At 44.9% G+C, this 23,685-nt stretch overlaps 2 protein-coding genes across 3 annotated transcripts; both read right to left on the bottom strand.

Annotated features, from left to right (window-relative positions):
- Positions 1-556: 556 nt before the first annotated feature.
- Positions 557-5,754, bottom strand: LOC119135083 (inactive pancreatic lipase-related protein 1-like). Its single transcript, XM_037272432.1, has 13 exons — positions 5,736-5,754; positions 5,597-5,651; positions 5,312-5,463; positions 5,029-5,148; positions 4,498-4,632; positions 4,284-4,392; positions 4,096-4,215; positions 3,454-3,570; positions 2,398-2,516; positions 1,692-1,821; positions 1,482-1,596; positions 1,070-1,237; positions 557-701 (listed from the first exon to the last, which is right to left on the bottom strand). The coding sequence occupies exons 1-13, from the start codon at positions 5,736-5,738 to the stop codon at positions 632-634; spliced, it is 1,413 nt and encodes a 470-aa protein (XP_037128327.1). The 5' UTR covers positions 5,739-5,754; the 3' UTR covers positions 557-631.
- A 3,131-nt stretch (positions 5,755-8,885) lies between these two features.
- pitx3 (paired-like homeodomain 3) lies at positions 8,886-21,184 on the bottom strand. 2 transcript variants are annotated; one of them, XR_005100487.1, is made up of 5 exons: positions 20,891-21,184; positions 15,094-15,211; positions 12,347-12,552; positions 10,729-11,427; positions 8,886-8,898 (listed from the first exon to the last, which is right to left on the bottom strand). XR_005100487.1 is itself a non-coding variant. In XM_037272394.1 (4 exons), exons 2-4 carry the CDS (start codon positions 15,200-15,202, stop codon positions 10,855-10,857), a joined length of 888 nt encoding a protein of 295 aa, XP_037128289.1. In that variant the 5' UTR covers positions 15,203-15,211; positions 20,891-21,184; the 3' UTR covers positions 10,077-10,854. The 2 variants fall into 2 exon arrangements, 1 of the variants encoding a protein (XP_037128289.1); XM_037272394.1 differs by lacking the exon at positions 8,886-8,898 and having other exon boundaries at positions 10,077-11,427.
- Positions 21,185-23,685: the final 2,501 nt, after the last annotated feature.

Below are 23,685 nucleotides of genomic sequence, written 5' to 3'. Positions count from 1 at the left end.
AGTGACAACAACGAGGTATGTCACAAGCTTGATGTGTGTGTGTGTGTGTGTGTGTGTGTGTGTGTGTGTGTGTGTGTGTGTGTGTGTGTGTGTGTGTGTGTGTGTGTGTGTGTGGAGAGTAAAAGCCTTTGGTGTGATAGTGTTCACGTTTTAACAAGACAACTGGGGCACTTGTTAGAATTGTTTTCATCCATCCATCCATCCATCCATTCATTCCCAATAGAGCCATTTGACTGTGGCAATTTTACGTATCATTACAATTTCCAATGTTTCATTCAATTGCCATTGCAGAGGAGGATATTTCCAGCATAAGATTCCTGTCAAGCATTGAAGCACATTTAAAAAGCTTCTGCTCATGTGCCATTATTTCAAAGCTCGCCATGCCTTATTCACATCATACAGCACAACGACTCATATTTGACGCCACAGAAATGTTGGCGGGAAGCCCAAAGCTTTTGTTATTGTCATGTTCAGACATTTAACATAGCGGGGGAAAAAGCACAACCTCAATGGAATTGCCCCTCGAGGAATTCAAACGTATCTGACAACACATGAGTTCAAGTCGTAACGTATCCATATTTAGGAGTGAAGAAAACAGAAGTGAATTTTACGCTATTTATTGAAAGGCCGCTTAAGCTTGGCATGGAAGCACAGACTGAACGGCATTCTCGGCGACATTTTCTGTTCCACAGAAGTGAGTGCTGCAAGAGAGGAAAAAGTTGACATTGTCATTTCAAGTGGATTTAACCTCGTCCGTGGGGTTAAGTCACTCGATAAATCTAGTCAAGGGGCGCTGTTCTCGTTTTCTCCAGCACGTGTTGACGCTGACGCCAGTTGTCCTTCGAATTGCTGCCCTCTCTCAACATGAGATAGTCCAATGCTGCCCTCTAGCGGCCGTGTGAAGTACTTCGAGATCTCAGCTCAGAGAGAGCTGTTGAATCCTGTTTTTTCAATTGCCAGCCAAAATGACGACACTTATGCATGTGTGTTGAAAGTGGCACTCAAATGTGGAAAACTACAGCGGTGCGCTGACGTGGGGATTCTCCACACCGCTGTTTTGTTCACTTACACTTTCTTGTCTTTTGTTCTCAACAGCTCCACCTTTGACACCCCATATTTTGGCTTCATGGGGTTGAAGATGTGGTTGTTCCACCGAAATTTGATTTCCGTTACAGAAGTCACGTCAATCTCAGCATCAATGTGCACTTCGTAGGTCTTTCCTGGCTTCATCATGCCTCTAAAAACAGACAGGGGATGGATGGATGGATCACTCAAAGCAATTTGTAGCCAACACGTGGCTAATAGTTGCTTAATAGTATATCATGGGATGCGTTCATGAGCTTGGCCAATGTCAGAAGCGATACGAGGTGGTAGGAGAACCTGTGAGAAGTGTCAACTCGAGCAAAATCCTGGTCCAGTTAAAAATGGGACTTTCTGAATCCAAGCGTGTGATCCATCACATGAAACAAAAGATGGCTTACACGTGAAGCAGGTATTCCTTTGTGCAGACACTTTTTTCAGCGAGAGCCACATACATGAAGCCTGGGTTAGACCAGTTGGGACCATCCAACGTTACCTTTACATTGTAGCTGTAGCCTAGTAACACAATCAAGAAATACATCCATACAGACATCAATCAATCAATCAATCAATGAATAAGAGAGTTTGCATGAGTTCACAATTGGACCTACGTCCAAAGGGTTCAGAACTGCCCGTGTTGAGGAAGTATTTGGTCTGTGAGGTGCTATCGGTCAAGGGGAACCGAGCCGCATACAGGCCCATCAATGGACATTTGTCGGCAGCGCACGGGAAACATTTGCCCTGGGAACACAAGGCAAGGCAGCTTTACTTCTCCACTGCGTTTCAGACCCATTTTGTCCACCAACCAAGGTGCGGTGCGGTGTGGGAAAGCAACTGGATTTGTGGCCAGCTTCAAGAAAACCACAATGCTGCCTTTGATCAAAAGTGCCATTCTCAGCGACAGCTGCAGAAAGGAAGGAAAGCTGTTTATACGTATCTGCTGCAACTGAAGTCCAATCTCACCAAATCATCTCGGAAAAGCAAATCAATTGTTCACAGCCGTGTCACATTGCAGCAACAGCTGGTGGGGCTGGGCAAACACGCCGCCTGCCGTCCGTGGACATGGCAGCCTGTTGCTCCGCTCCAATTCGTTCCTCCCAGACACCCAACATTGCTTTCCATGACTAAAAGTATCGAGCGACGTACGTATTGCTTTTCATTTGTTTGCATCGTACGGACGCCCCCGGCCGGAGGTTTTGCGTACGAGGCCAAAAGGTGTATCGCTTGCGCATTTAGGTCGTTGTCTTCCAAATGACCTTGATCGACCTTGATGCGATTGTTATGCCTCACTTTGTCAAGTTGAGCACAAATACTTACAGCTGCAAAAGTGGCAGCGTCGGGGCAAGGGTAAGCGACAAATCCCTGCGGTTTAACCATACTCTCCTGGTAGTACTGGTAGGCTCGGACATGATTGCAGGCATCGAATTTCTTCGTACCTGACGGGGGGGAAGAAGATGTGTCTTAGCGCAGTCTTTTTGCAAAGGATGGAGAGAAAAGAGCTCAATGAGGCCCAAAGACCTTGCGAGCTTTGATGGCCTTCAGCCAGGCTCACTTCAAGCTCAGTGGTGACAGTGAGCTAAGGAGATAGATACTCCGGCCACTAGAGGGCGTCGGGCTATCAGGTATTGTTAAGGACTCCTTGCTGCGTGAGGCTGGCTTTCCGGAGTTTCTTTCCGGATCGGATGGTGTTCTCGCTCGCTCGCTCGCTCGCTGCTGCTGCTGCAGCAGCGTCACGTGCAGCTTGGCCCGTGCTGTCTGCCAACTTTACCCAACTTGTGAGTGAGTGTCCCATTTGACTTGTTTTGCTCAAATGTGTGTTTCTAGTGCTTTGTGCATGTTTAGCAAATGTGCTTATCGCTATCGAACAGGCAATGCCACTTGTGCCGCTAATTGTAAAAAGTGAGCTTTTTTTAATTGTTACAGCTGGAACCATGTCAGTCTGCACTTGCCATCTAACAAAGTGGAATGCAAGGCAGTTCAAAGCGCCTGCATTTTGCCACAGAGAGCACACACACACACACCATTTGCCAAAATGTCATCACAAACAACTTGTGTTATTTTGACCCCAAAAGTCCATTGCATTTGTCACACGTGCTGTATTTGAACTACGTTCGCTAAATTGGAAGGGAAGGGTGATGACCAGACCTGTGACTGACTATATTTTTAAAACTTGTCTGTTGATGTGATACAACTCACTTTTCTTGCATAGTATCGAACCAAATGAAAATTCTACACACTGTCTCTTTAAGGCACATCATGAATGTTGTACTTCTGACATGATGACAGTATTGTAAATGAGCGAAAAAAAGCGATACAAGACAAACTCGTCATCGAAATCGTAAGAATCGTCTTATGTTTGTGAGCTCATCTGACCTTGCCAGACAGCATCCAGGTCGGTGAAAGTGCCTCTGTTTGCATTGCAGCCGGGCATCAGCTCTCCTCCGTTGGGGTAGAAGTCCACGTGGCCAATGGGCTGGGACATCCCGAGACCTGCCCGTTTTCAAACATTGGGAAGGAAGCGCAACGAGAATGACGACATCAAAGTATTGTTGAGGTGGCAATTCTACTCGCAACAGACATTATGTCATGATATGCACGCTGCTCCGAGCAAATGCACCCTTGTTTTTTGTAAGCGTCACATGTCAGGCAGTGGCGACAAGAATGTCTTTTCCACTTATACGCCTGTAACTCTCAAGGCAGCATCTTGGGAAAAGAAAAATCAAGATAAACTATCCTAGAAGTCAGATTGTCTGTCTTTCTGTGAGTGAAAACACAGAGAGGGAGAACCTTCAGTTCGAAGCTCCTTATGAAATGAAGACCTATCTTCCCTTACGCGTACATATTATGAAACAGCCTGAATCTACCATCTGTCTCGCTCTCTCTTGGTCGGTCGGGGCAGATGCTAGTGGCTGGAAAAGGTAGTGAAACAACCGGTTTTGCTGGTGTTGAACTGTCCACTTTCTCTTCAATGTCCCCTTGAAACAATTTCACCACCAATGACGGACGGACGGGTACCGAGTTTAGTGGCGAAAGGACTGCCGTCGGTGTGAATGACGTCAACAAAGGCGGCGTCGGTGGTGTCCAGGCGCACGGCTGCGTTTGTGCCATGGAAGTAAGGCTCGGTCGGGTCCAGTCCTGCCGAGTGACGCGTGGTGAAGCGGGCCGCAAACGACGGTGTTGCCTTTGTCTCCGAGAGGCTTTACCTGTGATGCGTGCCAGGCCGCTGATCTTGCTACCAACTTCTCCAGCCACATGAGCGCCAAGGCTATGACCGATCATTTGGAACATATTTGCTGTCTGCTTGTAGTTGCCCTGCAGGGCAGGCAGGGAAATAGGGCGACCTCAGTCATTACTGCGGATTTCTCAATCTGTGCAAATGATGGTTAGCGCAGCAGTGAATGAGCGCAAAGGGCGTACCATGAGAAATGTCATCATGGATGCCACCTGTGCAGCCAACACCCTGCCATTGTTGACTGCCTGGGAATACTGAGTCCTCGCACCATTTTTCCACTCCACAGCGATACAGTTGACATTCTCCCACATCAGCATGACCTGGACATTGGAAAGCGCTTTCAGAAAGCAATACTGACAGGAAGGAACACTCGAGTTAGATCTTTCTGGAAAAATGACTCCAAATCGGCAGGGCTTTTTGGGGAGGAAATGTGCCACAAACTGACTGGATCTCACCTCCTGTTTTGAAGCTGACAAAGAATCAAGTTGGAACTGAGGAAGGTCATATATATATATATATATATATATATATATATATATATATGTGTATATATATGTATATATATGTATCTATCTCCAATGACTCATTTTTGCTTGGGTATTGAACGTGTCTGCACAAAAGGCATTAGCATGTGCCACTGCAAAGACAATACTAGTGTCGTGGCCAATACAATCGTATCATATCAGTATTCCTTCCTACTGATCTAGTATTCCAACCTTGCACATCTTTTGTGGCCAGTCTTCATCATCTTTATGCAGATAACCAGGAATGATGAATCGAGTCTTTCTCGTGCCAGCGTAGTTTGACGCCTTGATGCTTGGGTCAGTCTTGATCTCCTGAAGGGTTCAAGAAAACTGCTCCATCATGCTGAGGAAAAGTATGCCGACGGTGCTTCACTGGGGCTGCGTAGATTTGTGCCGCTGAGCCAGCTTCCTCCAGCCCCGGTGCAGCACCAGAGCTGTTTGAAAAGACGCAAGACTACAAGCGCCTCCTTCTTGCCTGGTAGTATCGGTTTCTCTGGGTGAAGAGAAGGAAGCGGGTGCCTAGCCTGTCTGCAGACCACGGGAGGGCAGAGACGGGTCTTTGGCTGGTTCCCCCCCATGGAGGCTGGTCATTAAAGCAACCCAGCTCACCGAAACAGACCTCGGCGGCTACACGTGTGGTGGAGCAGATACACATGCGTGCACGCACGCACTTACTTCCTTCCTTCCGTACATGCTAGCATATTTCAAGCTAGCTAGCATATTTCAAGCGTAGACGCAAACATTCCGCTTTCCGACTTACCGTAAGATGCACCGGCAAAGAGGCACAACAGACATAAAGTCCACATTGGTGACATCTGTTGAAAATCAATTCAATTCTTAGTCCTAAATAAGACTAACAAGCACAAGCCAATGCAAAAGGATGGACTTGATTTACCTACCATCAGGTCAGGCAAGAAGACTGTCTTCACTCTGGGCGGGCTGCTTTAAATAGTGCAGCAGGCAAATGCATTCAGTCCTGAGCTCGTGGGAAATGGGCAGATGGCAAAAACGTGGTAAACACACACATGCACATGGCTCGTGAGCTTCATGCATGTTCCGGCCTTCACCCTTGGGTCACGCGAATCAGTATGGACTGGACAAACCTGCACTCAACCCCCGACCGAGCATAACAACCACAGAGAATGTGCAAAATCCTGTCAATTTGACAGAACTCTCACGTTTGAAACTGTTATAGAATGAAAAGTGTTTGGAGTAGGACAATACCATCGTTTGTTCATTTCACCAAAAACCAATGAAGAAAAGCCACGACTGAACGAGTACTCCAATCTGGTAGACGCAATCACGCGCATCTTCACACTCGCAATCCTACCTGTATGGACAATTTCGAGTGTTCACTCAAGCTACCGTGCATGTTTGTGGAACGTTGGAGGAACACTGAAGAAAGTTACCCGCGCTGGCATGTGAAGAACATGCAAAGTTCCCGCAGGATCCCCCATTTGACGACCCATCGCTCAGCATCATTATTGGTGCGTCACTCCCCTCCCTGCAGGACATTTACACCTCCCGTCTCACGACCACGATTGTGAGTGACGTGAGTCACCCCGCTCACTCTTTGTTTGATCTTCTGCCCTCTGGGAGGAGGTACAGGAGCCTGCGCTCCCTCCCGCACCACCACACTCACCAACAGCTTCATACTCCAGGCTGTTAGGATCCTGAAGTCTCTCTCTCCCCCCTCGGCTGCGTAGCGTCCTGTACTTTTGCGCTCGATTCTGACTGTCTGCTGTATGCACACTTGCTCCATTTTTGCTCCTCTTATTTGTTTATTGTTTATTCACCACTCTTATTTATTCATTGTTTGTGCCTTCTTGTTTTGACTTTTTGTGTTGTATGTATATTGTGTACTATGTCTTGTCACCGTGGGATAGTGGGAACGTCATTTCCATCTCTTTGTACGTCTTGACAGACATGTGAAGAAATTGACAATAAAGCAGACTTTGCTCAATAACAAATTTGTGAGCACACAAAGGATGGATCATCAGTGGCCGCAAAGTAGCTCCACGTTTTTATAAAGTTGCTCTCCTTGGCATAAGTGTCAATGGTTGTTTATTTGTGCCCTGTAATTGGTTCACCCCAAGCCCAAGCCCAAGCCCAAAGCCAGCTGGGAAAAAGCCCACCGACTATATTGTTAAGAGCACCGAATATGTTCCAAACGACGAGTGCAATGTCAGCAGCTTGGGACTCATGTTGGCTAAACAGGCCAGCAGGGGCCAATCTTGACCAAAGCTTGTGCATGGTGCTCTCAACAAAGTCAGCCAAGATTTGGAGCTGGCTTCATCCCATGTGAAAACACTCCCACGTCTCTTGGATAAATAGCTGCCAATTAGTAGTGTCAGGCTTCGCTTGGAGACAGACAAGCTGTGTGCGTGCGTGCGTGCGCGGGGAAGAGAGTGATGGCCTGGCCTGTATTGTGAAAGCTTTTTTCTTTTCCCTTTTCCTTCCAAAGGTGTCGTGTTCGTCGTGATAATTGCTCCATTTCAAGCAAGTAGTGAAGCAAAATATGATCTGAATAGATTTCAGAAAAATGCTAAACACAATTAGTCAGACACATTTTCAATGAAAGGCAAACATATTTCCAACCTTTTTTCTCAACCCTACCAATTGTCAACGCTAAAACGTAACTAGTATAAAGAAGTACAAACTACTGCAGTGGTGAGACATTTGTGCTCCCCAAGACCTAACAATAGATTGCACAAAGAACCGTCAAAGTGGAGTGAACGTGCGTAGACGTTTGACTGGGACGATTGGTCTGGCGCTAGCACTTAGCACAGGTATGCAACACTGCCACTGTTGATTGAGCATGTCCATGGATCGGTAGCTGCAGTAACTCACTGCAATATCAACTTGGGCAATCAAATCAAAGTGAGCACTAAGCCTTTTGGACCCTTTAAAGCCCACCCATTTTCAACCCAAAGCTGTTCCTATCTTTTGGTACTAACGTACAACAAATAGTGCTGAACGTTCACATAGCATGATGAAGGTTACGGGCGACACGCCCGCCCGCCCGAGGCCGGCTCAATTCAACTGAAATATGGATGGCAATTTTCCTCATTGCCATTTTTTTGCTAGCTCCTGAAATAACCAAGACTCAATAGATTGAACAAACAGTTCATAAAAGTCACTTTGTTTAGTTAATAACTTTGAAAGGCATGAAATTTGTGCTGATCCCCTACGCTAGCGGAACAAACAGTACTAAGACAATGACTCGCTCGCGATTATTTCCACGAGCAATTACTGTGAAGGGCTTTTCATTTTGAATTCTAATGACATTGTCTGTCAAAATTGCGCTGAGAGAGAGAGAGGAAATGGAGCAAATAGACAGTACCACAGCCCCCAAATTAGAATGGAGCGACATCATGAGCAAGCAAGCAAGCCGCAACTAAACATCCGCTGATGGAAACATTTCTCATCAAGTTTAATCCTACAAACAGGGTTGATCCTTTTACCATTACCGTATGAGTCCAATCCATCATCTTTCTCATGAGGTTAGCAAAGCGCCCGCCCAAGCAAGTGTGCCCTTCCAATCATGAAAAAGTCAGCTGCGCTGTAGCAGCCCCTTCTCGTTGTGACTTATGAAAAGCGATCCCGTCCTTGATATGCCCCAAGAGGCTTACATGAGATCCAGTTGCAGGAAAACATCTCCGTTCGAAGTCGTCGCCTTGGTGCTGACATGATGTTGTCTGGCTCGCTTTCAAAATACTACGATGTACTACGTCGTGTACAGTTTGACTTATTTATAAATCATTTGAAATGAAGATACGGCAAACCTTTCATTTGACCAATGGCAGAAAAATGTTTGGAGCATGCTAAATGAAGTCTGGGGGGACTCCCCGGATCAACATGCACAAAACTACTCACTGCCTTCCTTTGAGTCTGATACAATAAGATGGGATTCATAAAGCCTTTACATGTTGGTCTTGAGTCTGGAACAGTAAGTTTGTTATTACTTCAAATGTTTCCTCATGATGGACATCGTAAACGGCAAGCGTGCTAAGTAAGAGATATGAGGAATTGCACGCTCCTTTCTAGTGGTCCGTCCGTCGTCTGAAGTTGTGAACGTGACATTGTAGAGTTGACGTGGAAATGACATTGAAGTGGTGAAATGTCTGAGCAAGAAACAGCTGCAGGAGCTGATGGATGAGCTGCTAACCAAGCCCTCGTTTGTCGCTCCCCTTACGTATGTGACAGCCGTGGCTGGCCTCTGTCCATTCCTGCTTTGTTGTGGAGTGGAGGTCAAGCATGAGTCAACAACATCCACTGTATGTCTCTTTCTCTCGTCCATCACCATTGTCCATGGATGTGGGAACAAGTTTCCATGATGTTGTCATCATGGCTGTGATATGTGTTTGTAATTGGCTCCAATCTATTTCTTGCGATATAGATCGAGATGTCTAGTGTTCAATGCTTAAATCCATACTACCTTAAAAGATGAATGAGTGGGTTTTTTTTTTACATTCATCTGAATGCCAATTTATCCTTAATTTCGGAACAGAAATTCACATTCAGTAGGTCAGTGCACTGGTTGATTGGTTGGTTGATTGATTGATTGATTTCTACCATGCCGGAAATGTATGAAATATAGGATCAGATGTCTCAGGATTGCTATGATATGATATGTGGAGGAGTTCTCAATTCCCGGCTTTTGTACCATGATCCTGAACAGAACGAGCGAAATGAATGAAAAGTCACTCACTCACTCACTCACTCACTCACTCACTCACTCACTCACTCACTCACTCACTCACTCACTCACTCACTCACTCACTCACTCACTCACTCACTCACTCACTCACTCACTCACTCACCTTTGCATTCAACCTTGTTCATTTCAGTCCTCAGCAATGTTCCGACTGTGTTGCATACTGTTTATGTTGCTTTACTAACTCTTTTGACACTGGAGTATGAAAAATAACAATTTAAAAAGATGACACCCCAAATGTTCAAATTTACTCACGACTCTAGTCATCTCAAATCACTCATTTTAGAGAACATATTCGTCCAGATGTAGGAACTTGGCAAAAGTGACAAGATCAACTGTATTTGTTTTTCATTTGCTAGCTAAAGAGATACGTATAAAGAAAATGTCAATTGTTGTATTAGTAGTAGTCAAATACATAAAGCATACCAATTAACATGTAGCAATATTTGAGTGAAGTGTAATTTCTCTCTCTCTCTCTCTCTCTCTCTCTCTCTCTCTCTCTCTATATATATGTATATTTTTAAAAACTGTTCTTTTCATTTGTTCTTTAATGAGACAAAGCAGGCTACATCAGGGGGAAAAAAACATCTTTTTTCTTATAACAACTGCACTCTTACATCTATTTGACTTTCACATACTCGCTTTGTAGAACAGCACACAACTCAATCTAAGCAATGGCTTTTTCATGGTGAAAAGGTTGATGATATTCCTACTTGTTGCATCAAGCTGGATATTTTTGTAATCCAGCACTGCCCTCCTCTGGCTTACCGAAATTGGCCTTTGACCTGTGACCTTCCCGGGGGGAACGGAATTCACAACACAAGTATTCATTTTCCCAAAGGAGGTCAAGCCTGGAGCTTTGCGTTTGAGGAGCATGCTTCTTTTTTCCATTCTTAAAGTACTACATCTGTTTTCATATCCTATTTTGTCCCATATTACAAAACTGAAAAGAGTCTGTTATGTACAGCCCAGGTTTTTCCAACATGGAAACCGCAGCTTCCTGATGTTGAAGCTTTTCTGTCTCATTGGCCCGTGCTGACTTAATCAACTAATCATGCAATTTAGAAAATGACGTTTTGGGATATTTTGTTGTTGTTGTTTTTTTTTCCTCCTTGAAATGTAGTTGCAGTTGGTCAGTCGGCAAAGTGTTCCTTTGCGCCAGGCTGGTCCATCACGGGCGTTTCCGTTATTTCTCGTATCGGTTTGGCGTAATTGCCTGCCCTATTGGCTTCAGTCTGCGACACATCCGGCACTTTAGAGATGGAACCCAAGCGGGACAGTCCAAGACCGAGAGCGGGAGCTCATACCGGCCGATCGACGGCGTACTGGCAGGGGCTGAGGTTTGACACGCTATTCTGCACGCTGGGATATGCGAAGTTGGTATGTTGCTTGGCCTTAAGTCGCAGACTGGCCAGACTGGAGTTGCAGGTGTCTCTGTACATGTAGGGGCTGGCCGCGCCGGCGTACGGGCAAGTGGCCGCCGCCGCCGCCGCCGCTGCCGCCGCCGCCGTGGGGCTGTTGAGACTGTTAAGGTTTCCCAAGTTGTTGAGGCCCGTTCCAGGAACACCGGGCACTGCTGAGGGCACCATGCCGGAAGCCATGTTCATTGAGGGGATGGAGCTCGGGGGAGAGAACATGGGTTGGGACGACAGGGGGCTTACGTTCATGGAGTTAAAGAAGGGGAAGCTCTTGGCAGAGAGTTGGCCGCCGGCTAAACTCTTGCTGGCCCAGTTGTTGTACGAGTAACCGGCGTACATATCGTCGTAGGGTTGCACCAGTCCGTTAAACTGGGCGCCAAAGCCGTTCTTGCACAATTCGGCCTGTTGGTTCCTCTCGCGCTTTCTCCACTTGGCACGTCGGTTCTTGAACCATACCTGGAGAAGCCAAAAGGAGACAAATCTTAAGCGTCTGTTTTCTTCCGGCCAAACGTCCCTTCAAGTCGATTTTGCTCGGGGACGGTCTTTGCGGCGAGTACCAAATCGGGGCGGAACAAATGAGCAAGGCATCCCATTTCCAAAGTGCTCTGAGCTCTGCACTTTGACTTTCTGTAAATAGACAGACTTGCGTGACATGGTAACTTCACTTATTATGATGTTATTGTAGTAACCAAAGACTGTTGACATCAATATGAGCGAGCGTAAAGCTTATGACTTTTCCATCCCTCTCAGTGAGGGGAAAGCCCCGCGAGAGGACACGAGCCAGCCACTCAATCTTCCGAGTGACTCCAAGGCTATGCTGTTTGAAGGTTTACCGAAAGGGCTCAATGTCAACCGTTAGGTGCTCGCGTCTCTGCCGACATTCTGCTCATTGCGAGCAAATCAAACGTTACGAATGGTTAGGGATGCTATGGTCCAGCACGTTCCGGCCGATCTTACTTTGAAGCAGTCCAGGTCGTTGCACGTCCAGTCCAGGTGAAAACTAGGAATGGACGTTTGACCGAATGTCCTTCATACAAGTATGTTCATCCACGATCAGGAATCAAGAAATTCTAAACAATAGAATCGACGGAGCCTAAACGGCTCAATATGACCTTTTGACTTGGCTATCGTTTCTCTTTTTGCAGCAACTCATCGAGCGCACTTTTCCTGCATTGCGTATCGACAGTCATCCAATCACCTGTTCTACATTTAAATATCAGCACATTTTTAGCAATATCATTATTATGAGGACCATTTGTTCCAAAGGGCAATTTAGAGATTGCGAGGAACCCTGTGGTAGAAGCCCGAGTATCCCCAGATCTCGTCATGTCCCGATAAATGACAGTGGCGGCGGCGGCGGCGGGCGCGTACCCACCCTGACCCGTGCCTCAGTGAGATTGGTCCATACGGCAATCTCCTCTCTGGTGCTCATGTCGGGGTAGCGGTTCCTCTGAAAGGTGGCCTCCAGCTCCTGAAGCTGCTGGCTGGTGAAGTGCGTCCTTTGCCTGCGCTGCTTCTTCTTCAGCGAGCCGTCATCAGTACTGGATTCATCCAGCTGGTTCTGCTGGGATTTCTCTGTGTCTAAAGGCATATACGTACAGTAAAGATCAGCCATTGCATTCGTTCCTGGAGTGACCAAACATTTGTGTCTTTTGGTCAAGGTAGAAAAATGTGCATCGACGCCAAGGTGGCAAATGTTTGGCAAATGTTCGACGGACGTTTTTTGTCATTTCTCGCAAGTCAACTTTGAACATGTTGAAAGTTCCCTTCCAGTTCATGGCAGCTTCCATTACATTTGGAGATGTGCTGAGATGGTGAGCAGCACAATGAGTGTGGGGGACCACACGTCCGTCCGTCCGTCCGTCCATGTTATGTCTGCCGGGAAGGACTCTGGCAGATTTGGCTGCGGCTGCAATGAGGACCTCCCAGAAAGAAGTGAAATTAGTTGGCCAGCTAATCCCGCGGCTCAGGCTTTTGTGACTGGGGCAGGTTGGGCTCTGTTTGGTGAGGGTTTAACTCTCTGGGAGCGCTTGGAAATCATCAGCAGGGTTTAAAAAGACACTCCGCAGGGCCACCAGCAAAACCAATAAGAGCCAAGCTGAGGCTGTTATCTGCCAGTAAACTGACACTGGCTAAGCTGTCACTTAAGGCCAAAGTGGAAAACACAATACAGAGGAAAGGGCAGGCCTTTTGAGAGCAACGCGCTTCCTAACAATGGGAGCAATCTGACTGATAATGTGCTGACAAACCCGACTTTTTCCAGGTCAGCTTCGCCCAGCGGCTTATTATGCCGGGCTTTTAAACAAATAACCCGGCTCATGTCATCTTCTGATTGAAAATGTACCCTCGCGATATGCGTGGAAGTAGAACAAATATTTTCATCAGTCATTTGAGGCCATCCACCTGAAGGGAAAAAAAAAAAAAAAAAAAAAGCCCAATCCATTTGGTGTCTGCCCTGCAGGAAACAAAACAAACTCCTTTTACTAAGCTTATGAACAATTATTTCTCAGGGTGTTTAGGAGAACATTCATTCAATTTGCAGGAGGCGTCATTTTATTCGGGAAGCAGATCATGCAGCCAGTCTTTCAAATGGTCCCTTTTCATTTTTCTTTATGAAGAAAACCAAACAAAAAAAAGACCCTATTTAGCCTTCACGTTGAATTTCCCTCCTTGCAAATGAAGCACACAGTGCTAAAAAGATATGCTTCTATTTGCGCGACTTTTGTCAAACGAATGAAGGCTAAAAGAAACAGTTGTTGGCCCTGCCCTGCCCTGCCCTGCACTGTGTAGCTCCCTCACTCAGCCCAGAATAGTTTGACTTTGACACTTCGTCAAAGCATGCCTAGCCTAGTTAGTCGCCGTCAGCAAATGGATGATCCGAATCTCGTGCAGACAGACAACAGCCATTTCAAATGATAAAAGACGAGGCTCACATTTAGCGAAAGATGACATGAGTGGTTGTATTTTTTTAGACGTGTTAATATATAACACACATATACACCATTTTGCTTTGCGCAATTTATACCAACGTGGCCTGCGCGGAATTAGTTGGAAAGGATACATACTGTAGTTATTCGTTTGGGAACTGCGAGGAGGGTCGCTCATCTTTTTCCGTCGAAATATTGACAGAAATGATTCGATTTGTCACGTTCATCTTCGACAATATACGTTTGATAATGCAACAATGGTTTGTTCCCCCCCGTCAGGCTAAGCAATTGGATCTATTTTTCTTGAAAAAAAAATCAAATAAAAAATACACGTCCATACCTAGATTAGCTGTTTCATCCTCGATTTTTTTTTCTTTTTCCATTTGATTTGGTTAACACTGGATGAAAGGGAAGAGCGCCAGTGTGCACGGCGCTGGCTGTCGGCCGTCCGGCTCGCTTCGGGCGGGCGTGCGTGCGTGCGGCCAGCCAGCCAGCCGGCGGGGATGTTTTGCCACCCATGCAACTGTATCTATTCGGTGTCGATGGAAATAGCGAGTGCTTTAGCCTATTGAGCATCACATGTCCAATTCTTGAGGATGACAGGATATATGATTGGATCATGCATGCATTTCATTCTTGATGCATTCACAAGCAAGAGCGCTTTCATTGACATAGACAAAGTGAGGCGCTAAAATGATTTTGAAATACTAAGAATCGAATCCAGGTGATGCGGGACAGAGATGTCTGAACTAGACCACTGAATAATAACTTCATCTGAATAATTCAACGCTGTGCAATTAATTGAAAGCGGTCGTGTGAAGACACACTGGGGAATAAGGGAAATGAGCCCACGCAGACAGAATTGCTTTTCTTTCGCATGCAGCCATTCATTGAAGAAACGTACGTTGCCCTTTTAGTGCGATTGTATTCTCAAATAATTAGGAACCAAAACAACAGTGGTGGTTGTGCTGTTTTAGTGGCGCAACCACCTCGTCACTTCTCCTCGGATAATTGAAGCATAAATATTGTAGATGACGTGAGGCCCAGCCAAGTCTTTTACCCATTATTTTCAATGAGTATGTCGATCCTTTTCTTTTTCAATTTTGCATCTTGACGATAACATACAGAGAAATACTTTGATGCTCGTTCGTTGTTCATGCAAATAATCAAAAGCGCTGGTTCGCCATGCACTTACCGCTGCTCTCCTGGCCTTTGCATCCCTGGTCGTGCTGCGGAGTTCCGGAGTCGGAGAGCGACAGCGCCGGGCTGCGGGCGTCACCATCCGTCAGGAGGTTAAAATCCATAACCAGGCTCTGCACGCATCGGAGAAGCAAAAGACACGTTCAGCGCTGATCGCTGACAAAACGAACAGATGCTTTTGGGTTTTTTTCTTTTTCTCTCTCTCTCTCGCTCTCTCTCTCTCACTCTCTCAGATCACCAAGGTCCACTATCTGTCGCAATTTTTCATATTCCGATTTTTATGCAGCCATTAAACGAATTGCTTATTAACAACCTCATTGGACAACGCGTGAAAACACAAATGTTTGTTAAAAAGATTCCAAAGTTCAATGCAGAAAATTGCAATTTGTTCATTCATTCATTGTTCTTCTTTTAATATTCATTAAATATATTCTATTATCCTCCTCGATTATTATTATTATCCTCCTTATTACTATTATTATTGTTATCCTCATTATTATCACTTTTATTATTATTATAATTATTATATTGTTGTCGTCATTGTTGTTATTATTATTATCATCGTTATCATCACTCTCATTATTATTATATGTTGAAGTTGAATTGACCTTATTATTGTTATCCTCATTATTATCACTTTCATTATTATAATTATCATATTGTTGTCGTCATTTTTGTTATTATTATTATCATCGTTATCATCATCACTCTCATTATTATTATTATTATTATTATTATATGTTGAAGTGGAATTGACCTGGAGCCATTCGTGATGTTCCATTTTCCACTCCCACTTTGTGAGCTGATCGAGGCCTGCCATAAAATGGCTATTTTAGGCTCGAGAGGAAAAGCAATATTTATTGCTGTTGCATTTGCAGGCCAAGTGGCAAGCTGATGAGACGAGGCCCCAAAATAGCAAACGGTTTATTTTATTTACTGCAGAGCAGTTAACACCTCGAATCCGAAGGCTTTGGGTGGTATGGGTAGAAAATATGTTGGAATATGAAGTGTAACGTGTGATGTCTGGAGTGCAAAGTGTGGAATGCCGCATACCTTTTTGTAAGACGACACTAAATCTTGACAGTACATGGGCGGGCAGGCGGTGGGGGGAGTTCACCTAAATTCAACCTTGTGTCATCATTTAGGCAATATTTGCTAGCCTTTCCCCAGGAAGTCATTCAAGCTTTTGAAAGGTGATAATCCATTCTTTAGCCATTCTTGCATGTTTTGAGATTGCATTTACGAGACATTTGGATCCGGGCATCCTCCATGCGGCGACGAGTGTTGCTGCTGTTACAGCTTTCATACTTAGAAGTAGCACATTTCGATTTTCAGGAAAGGCTGAAGTGTATTTGTCTCCACGCATGCATGGCGCTCGCTCGCTCAGCTTCACCTAGCTCTGCTGGTGTGCAGCAGAACTTATGGTTCAGAATTGTTGTGCGTCTTAGCCATAAGCATCACATCATGTGAAAATATCAAGCCATTTGAAGCTATAAAAGCTTGCGTCAAGCGCTTTTAAGATCCCTAACAAGTGGTGAGGGTGAGCCCTCCCTCCCTGCCTGCCTGCCTGCGTGGCTGCCTGCCTGCCTGCGTGGCTGCCTGCCTGCCTGCCTGCCTGCCTGCCTGCCTGCCTGCCTGCGTGGCTGCCTGCCTGCCTGCCTGCCTGCCTGCCTGCGTGGCTGCCTGCCTGCCTGCCTGCCTGCCTGCCTGCCTGCCTGCCTGCCTGCCTGCCTGCCTGCCTGCCTGCCTGCCTGCCTGCCTGCCTGCCTGCCTCCCTGCCTGCCTGCCGCCCTCCTCCTCTCATTCAAGGAGGATCAACTCAGGATCAGCGCTATAGATACTCCATGGCTCAGCACCCTTTGAACATCATTCCACAATATGTATCCTTTACATTCTAACCGGATGGCCCTCCCTCCCTCCCTCCCTCCCTCCCTCCACCTCTCCCTATGTTTAGACCTGAACAGACTTTCACGCGTATCCGGTTGTGGGGGACCCCCATACGCCTTGCAAATGAGATGTGGCAACTCAAGGGCTTTATCCTGCATTAATGAAAACATTTTCAAGCGTGCAACAAATTGGAACATTTGGCCCCAGTTATTGCTTGGAACTTGTTGTTAATTGTTGTTTTTCAAAGAAATCCGATACGACATGATTGTGAACAAGCAGCTTCCAAAGGGCTTTACGTTTTACATGCAAATTCACGTGACAAAGTTCATTTTGGAATGACGATCCAACATGTCCACAGGACAATAATCTTATGTTGGAGACACTTGAATGAAACGTCTGCATCCTTGCTGATGCATATATGAGAAGTTATGAAACCATATTTTCACAATGTTGTATCATAACATGAGGCTCTGTCATCTCTCAGCCTGACATCATTTATATTTCCCTCAGCGATATGCTTTCAGACTTAACGTGTCTTTACCGAAGCAAAAAACAAGTCTTGAAAGACTCTTATTCCATCTGCGTCGAAATCATTTTGATGCGACCGCTGATAGATTGTCACCAAATGGGAGAAAAACCATTTGAAGGCAAAAGCGAGCGGACAATACGATCACATCCATCATACATTAACACCAACTCATGGTAATACTTTGCTATATCATTTCCACAGACTACTGTACAATAATAGGTCTGAAATGTGAAAGAGTGCAGGCAAACATAAAGTGGAGATTTGGATGCCAGTCAATTGCATCTGTTTTCCATTGAGTGTCCGTGAGAATGATCATTGCCTTTCACCTCAACATTTGCTTTTCAAAGCCCTGGGCTAAAAGTCCTTTCTTGGGAAAGAACATTCGGGGCTTTATACATAAGGTCATAAACTCCTCGTCGAGAGAGCTGATCTTTGTAAGCGCACTGCCTTGGATTATTGACACTGATAGACAATTTGGAGGTTAAAGTTGATTTGGAGGTCACTATACTCCAATTGTAAATAATGGATGCAAATGATCATATTCATGTCCTTTAAAGTATCATTCATTAGCATACTAACAGTGTAACCCTAATGAAAGATGCAGCTGGTTCCCATCACATGAACCAAGTGGAAAAAGGCTAACAAAATTTAAAGTCCTCAGATGAGCTTCCTTGCTTTGAGTACGTCCTCTGTGACCAAACTAAAGCTTGAGTCCACAAATGAGTCCCTTTTGGTGGAGTCAGTCAGTCAGTCAGTCGGGCGGGCGGGCGGGCGGGCAGCCACGCAGGCAGCCACGCAGGCAGCCACGCAGGCAGCCCCGCAGGCAGCCACGTAGGCAGCCACGCAGGCAGACACGCAGGCAGACACGCAGGCAACCACGCAGGCAACCACGCAGGCAGCCAGGCAGCCAGGCAGGCAGAAATGCAGCAGGCCCATTTGCGACTGAGCAAGGTCTATTTTTTTTTTTGGTCTGGAATACGATGGTAAGACAATCCAGAAGGGTGATATATGTCTGACAGTGATGGATGGCCAGACAGACTGGTGTCAATGTGGTGCTGAGAGGCCCAGCGGCTTGGCATGCAGGCAGGCAGGCAGGGCCTTTGGGTGCTGCAAGGGAGGGAGGCAGGCAGGCAGTCATTTTGTCCAGAACTAGGTGTCAGCACCCTGACGCCCCCTCCCTCCCTTCCATCATTCCTGCCTCCACACACAACAGGGGTGCCACTTGACAATATTTCCAAAATCAAGATCCTTCTACACCCCCCCCCCCCCCCTGCTAATGACCAACAAGCTGCCACATAGGCTAATAGGGTGTGTGATCTAAGAACGAACTCAAATGTGCAAGTCACTTGGGAGGTTATTAATGACATATATATATATATATATATGTATATATATATGTATATATTACCATGTATATATATATACATATATATATATATATATATATATAAATAATTATTATTAGTGAATTTGTTTTGATGCTGCAGGCATGTTTGACTGGCTGAATATTCCATTTGCAGTGGCTGTGCAGATTAGCATAAGCAGTATCCCGGTAACACAGTTCTCATTATTAAGTATAGATCTGAGGATGATGATGATAATAGTAATAAAAGATAATAAAGGATGTAAAAATCCTCTCATTTTTGGGGAGATTGCCGGGTCCATCTGGTGGTCCGTTGTGCAGACGCTTCACATTTGCACGGACAGCAGCTATCAGTGCGGGAATTATTCATAAACGCGGAGAGAATTAATTCTAGGGATTAAGAGTTGATTAAGATGTGTGTCACTTTGCTGTCTGAGAACTTATTAAGGGCCTCCTTGAAGAGGCGGCAGATGGAATTTCGGTCCAGTGTTTGTAGATGTTAATTCGTGCCTTCCAATAAGAGTCATTTGCATATGATTGGGGAGGGAGGGAGGGAGGGAGAGAGAGAGAGAGAGAGAGAGAGAGAGAGAGAGAGAGAGAGAGAGAGAGAGAGAGAGGGAGAGAGAGAGAGGAGGCCGAGACCTGCACAATCAAACACCAAATAACTAACAGCGCACGTCTGGACGAGTTGTTTACGATGACCAGACTATTTATTATAGTTTGTCACAAATATTTGTTATTTTACTTGTGGACATTTCTGAGAAAAGCGAGTTATATAGGCGACATCATTTAAACATTTGAACACATCCTGTCTGCTTGTACGGGGACACCAAATTCCTTTACAGGGTTTGAATTGTAAAATGTTGACTTGTTTTAGCCATTTCGCATTGATCGTATAACGAGGGAGAAAAAGATTTCTGACTATGAATCTATAATGAAACGTTATTTTTGATGATGTCATTTAAAAAAATGCTGAGAGGCGTGACTACAATAATAGACTGTTTGTACTATTGATTTAAATTAGTCCTTATTATAAAAGATTTGTAATTTATTTTCACATGGATTCCTCTTGACCTCTCTTACTTCGGGCCGTCTCCCACCCAAAAATCACAGAAAGGAATATAGCACTGGCCAAACATTTATCTAAATTAACATTGCTGTGCACGTGTTGTTGCTGGAAGGTGCATGGCGGCAATATTGGAAAGTAGTTTTTATTTTCATTTTATTTTCTTTCTTTCTTTCTTTCTTTCTTTCTTTCTTTCTTTCTTTCTTTCTTTCTTTCTTTCTTTCTTTCTTTCTTTCTTTCGAGATGAAATTAAATTGGAAATAAATATCTCTACATCAACACACTGAATATATATCGGGTAGTGAATTCGCTAAGATCTTTACCATATATATATATATATATATATATTGTTTTTTCTATTTTAATCAAACTCTAAATAAAAACAAGGTAATGACATATTTAAAAAAATATTTACACTAACGGAATAGTTTTGTGTAAAGTGATAGTGAACTTCTTGTTTATTACCGTGCGGCTGTGTGTGTGTGTGTGTGGGGGGGGGGGGGGGGGGGGGGGTGTGTAGAAGGATCTTGAGGCGGCTTATGGAGTGTCTCTTGTGGCCCTGCAACCACCTGCCACCTATCAATTTTGGACCTCAAAATATTTTGCACATACTTTTCTGCAGCCTCATATTTATTATACAGTCATAAAAGATTGCAATGAATTTCCGCAATTAATTGGAAGCACTTGATTTTCAAGCGCAAGAACAATTTACTATGAAGTTTGATACACGGCAACAACAGAAACAAATTGCTAGGAAAAAATCTGTTAATTTGCTTTTATTGTGGATTTGGGTTTTTTCGTGTTAGAAGCTTAATTAAAGCCAGATCATCTTGTCAAGTCGAAGGCGCAAATGCGGTTTTTAGGAAAACGTGATAGCGGAAAACGTTCCCGTCGGCAAACAGGGTGTGTGTGGGGGGGAGGGGGGGAGTGCGGTTGCGAGCACTTACATCCAATCCCGGTCTGGTTCAATTAATCCGTCGAGAAGAAGGCAAAGAGTTTTGCTGCGGCCGCTGGCTGTCCTGGCTTCAGGTGTGACGGTGACATGGACAAAAAGTTGTCAAAAAGCTCCAAAATCATGCAGTCGGTGGGTGCCTGCGTGCGTGCGTGCCTGCGTGCGTGCGTTGGGTCGCTTTCTTTCCTCGCAGTTGCTCGTCCCCTCTTGCGCTGGCTGTCATGTAGACTGCAAGAAGAGTGCGGCTTGATCCCCCCCACACACACAATGTAAGGGTGGGGAGAGGGCGGGGGGGGTCTGCTCTCATGCTAAATATTGTGTGACAGACAGACAGACAGACAGCCAGCCAGGCAGGTCCACCAAAGGACGGCCCCCATGTGCTCTCTCACTCGGACAGCACACACACATTTTCCAACCTGTCTCACTGACGCAGCATTGCCACAATGTAACACGAATCTGTACGAGAAAATGACGTGCTTTGGACTCTGCAGAACAAGACTGGCGCGCCGCGCCGCGCCCGCCGCACCGCGCCCGCCGCGCCGCGCCGCCGTCCAAATCCCAGGAGATTCATGTCTCCAAAATTGGATTGGGGAAGAGAGGGCTGTTGAGCCCATAATGCAATGGTTGACAGTAGTCCAGAAGTAATCCAACAAAAAAAGTGTGAAATCAGATGGTGCAAGTGGAGATCTTGGTTTTGGGATGTTGCCTTCCCAATTTGCATCTGTTTTTGGGTGTACTTTGTTTTGTTTCGTCATATTCCACGACTTTGCTGTTTTAGGTAGAATCCAGTTGTCATAGCTGTATCATGGTTCTCCTGAAGAGCAGGAGGCTATCACTGCCTGAAGTCAGTTGGGATAGGCTCCAGAATAAGCCGTTTAGATAACGGATGGGTTTTAATCCTCAAGCATTTATTGGGTAGAGTTTTCATTTACGTTGATGTGCAACCCGTTTTAATTGGATCATATTTAGTGGCCTATTCCATATTTCAGGGTGGGTGAGTAAGGCATGGTGGCGTTAGAGTCCCGCTGCGTCCAGGAAAAAAAAGAAGCAATGAATCATACATGTTTATCCGAGTATTAACAGATTCTTAACACAGCTGTGGGCCTCCAGATATGACACTGTACACAATGTCAACGTTTGTTATCTTTCAGTGACCTTTACTAATGTTGTTCGAGTGGCGGGGCTTGCCAAATCACCTGCCAGAGTTGGTTAGAAAAGTGACGCAAACAATGATGCAGGTGTATTTGTTTCTCACACCTGCTTTGGAAAAGGAGCTGAGCTGCATGCCGCCACTGATAAACGCATTTGTGATTAGAGCAATGCCAACCAAGCGTGCAGCTGAGAAAATGGAACCGAAAAGAGAAATGGAAGGAACAAAAAGAGTCATTCCATTTCTGATCTGCAACATGTTTCACTTCAAGTGGTTGCTTGCTCAAAGTCACAATTTCGGTTGGAAAATAGTCCTAGCTTTGTGACAGAATGACTTGGAAGTGGGACAAATATCTCATCTTAGGCCCATTTGACCATAGAAGCAGTGTTACAACCATGAAGGAGCGGACTTAAAGCGTAATCATCAACCCATGACGCACATCCATTTCCCTCATGCAGACTGTAGCGTTCTTATTGATTTCGAGCTGCTACGCTCGAATATGGGGAAGATACGTAATGGATATACTTGTCGACAAATGAGGAAAATGACACAATCCAACAGGTGCGCAAGCATTTTGGATCAAGTAAATAGAGGTCTGATTCCTCACGCTGCTGTGTATCCTTGAAACTTTGAGTCCCGAACGACCGCTGGAATAGAGAGCCCCCATGACCGTCAAAAACATCCATTTGACAAGATAGATGATTCTTAACCAAGAAAAGGCGCAAAGGGTATACTGTAAGGCACAATACCCTCTTCATTCAATCTTTAGATAGACAGATAGAAATATATCAATTAGGAGCTGCATTTTCCACTTTCATAGATGTTAAAAACAAACGACATGTTTTGTCGAGAAAATCGCCTCTGACAATGCTTGTTAGTGTACTGCATTTAAAAAAAAACAGAGGATTCAAATTAGTCTGATAAACTGCTGAAAGCATATTGTTAATGTCCACCAGCCAGAGGCTGAAACACACTATATTTGTTTATGGGGTAAACTTGAGGCTAATATAATATAAGATATTAGGATTATTATGAGGCTTATTGTTTAATTTGAAAATGTGTCTTTTGTTTTGCACACACCACACAATCTGGTAAATTGCATACACAAAAATAAAGAGCACAGACTATATTTGAGTAAAAAAATCAAATCAAAAAGATAAATAGGGGCCAAACTAGTGGTGGCTAAATTACAGGTGGCAATGCTTCCTGTCACTTACCTAATATGTTCAATGTGGGAACTTGTTTTGCTTTGTAGAGTCGCACAAAAATAAAAAGAATTACATGTCATTTGTCAGCGACCCACCCAAAATAGGTCCACCACCCACTTTCGGGTCCCAACCCGACCAGTTAAGAATCATGTCCACCGTACACAAATGTTTTTCAAAATACAACCAAAGCTTAGATGTCACAGAGAAATACAAAATGAATTATGCATCAGTTATCGTTTTGGACCCTATCACACAAAAAAAGTGTATTTATCATTCAAGTCAGTGAACCCTGAAATTGCTAGGGCAGATGTTGTGTACGATTTTAAATTGATCTGATAATACTTTATTAAACTGCAATTAGTATAGTCAAGTTTTATGCGCAATTTATAAACTAATTGTGAGGGGAATTTTCCTCTGAGGAAATCCTGGTCA

The sequence above is a fragment of the Syngnathus acus genome, chromosome 15 (genome assembly GCF_901709675.1).
Source record: "Syngnathus acus chromosome 15, fSynAcu1.2, whole genome shotgun sequence".
Taxonomy (NCBI): domain Eukaryota; kingdom Metazoa; phylum Chordata; class Actinopteri; order Syngnathiformes; family Syngnathidae; genus Syngnathus; species Syngnathus acus.
The sequence above is the reverse complement of the archived record's forward strand: the minus strand, read 5'-3'. Positions and strand labels throughout refer to the sequence as shown.

What these genes read in the sequence shown, in the direction of transcription:
- pitx3 (XM_037272394.1), bottom strand. Translation starts at nt 15,202, where the DNA reads ATGGATTTTAACCTCCTGACGGATGGTGACGCCCGCAGCCCGGCGCTG. An exon ending in CAAAGGCCAGGAGAGCAGCG is followed by an intron (nt 12,553 to 15,093) that starts GTAAGTGCATGG and finishes ATATGCCTTTAG; the next exon opens with ACACAGAGAAATCCCAGCAG. An exon ending in TCACTGAGGCACGGGTCAGG is followed by an intron (nt 11,428 to 12,346) that starts GTGGGTACGCGC and finishes TGGCTTCTCCAG; the next exon opens with GTATGGTTCAAGAACCGACG.
- LOC119135083 (XM_037272432.1), bottom strand. An exon ending in AGAGAAACCGATACTACCAG is followed by an intron (nt 5,149 to 5,311) that starts GCAAGAAGGAGG and finishes TGAACCCTTCAG; the next exon opens with GAGATCAAGACTGACCCAAG. An exon ending in AGAACAAAAGACAAGAAAGT is followed by an intron (nt 702 to 1,069) that starts GTAAGTGAACAA and finishes CCTCTCTTGCAG; the next exon opens with CACTCACTTCTGTGGAACAG.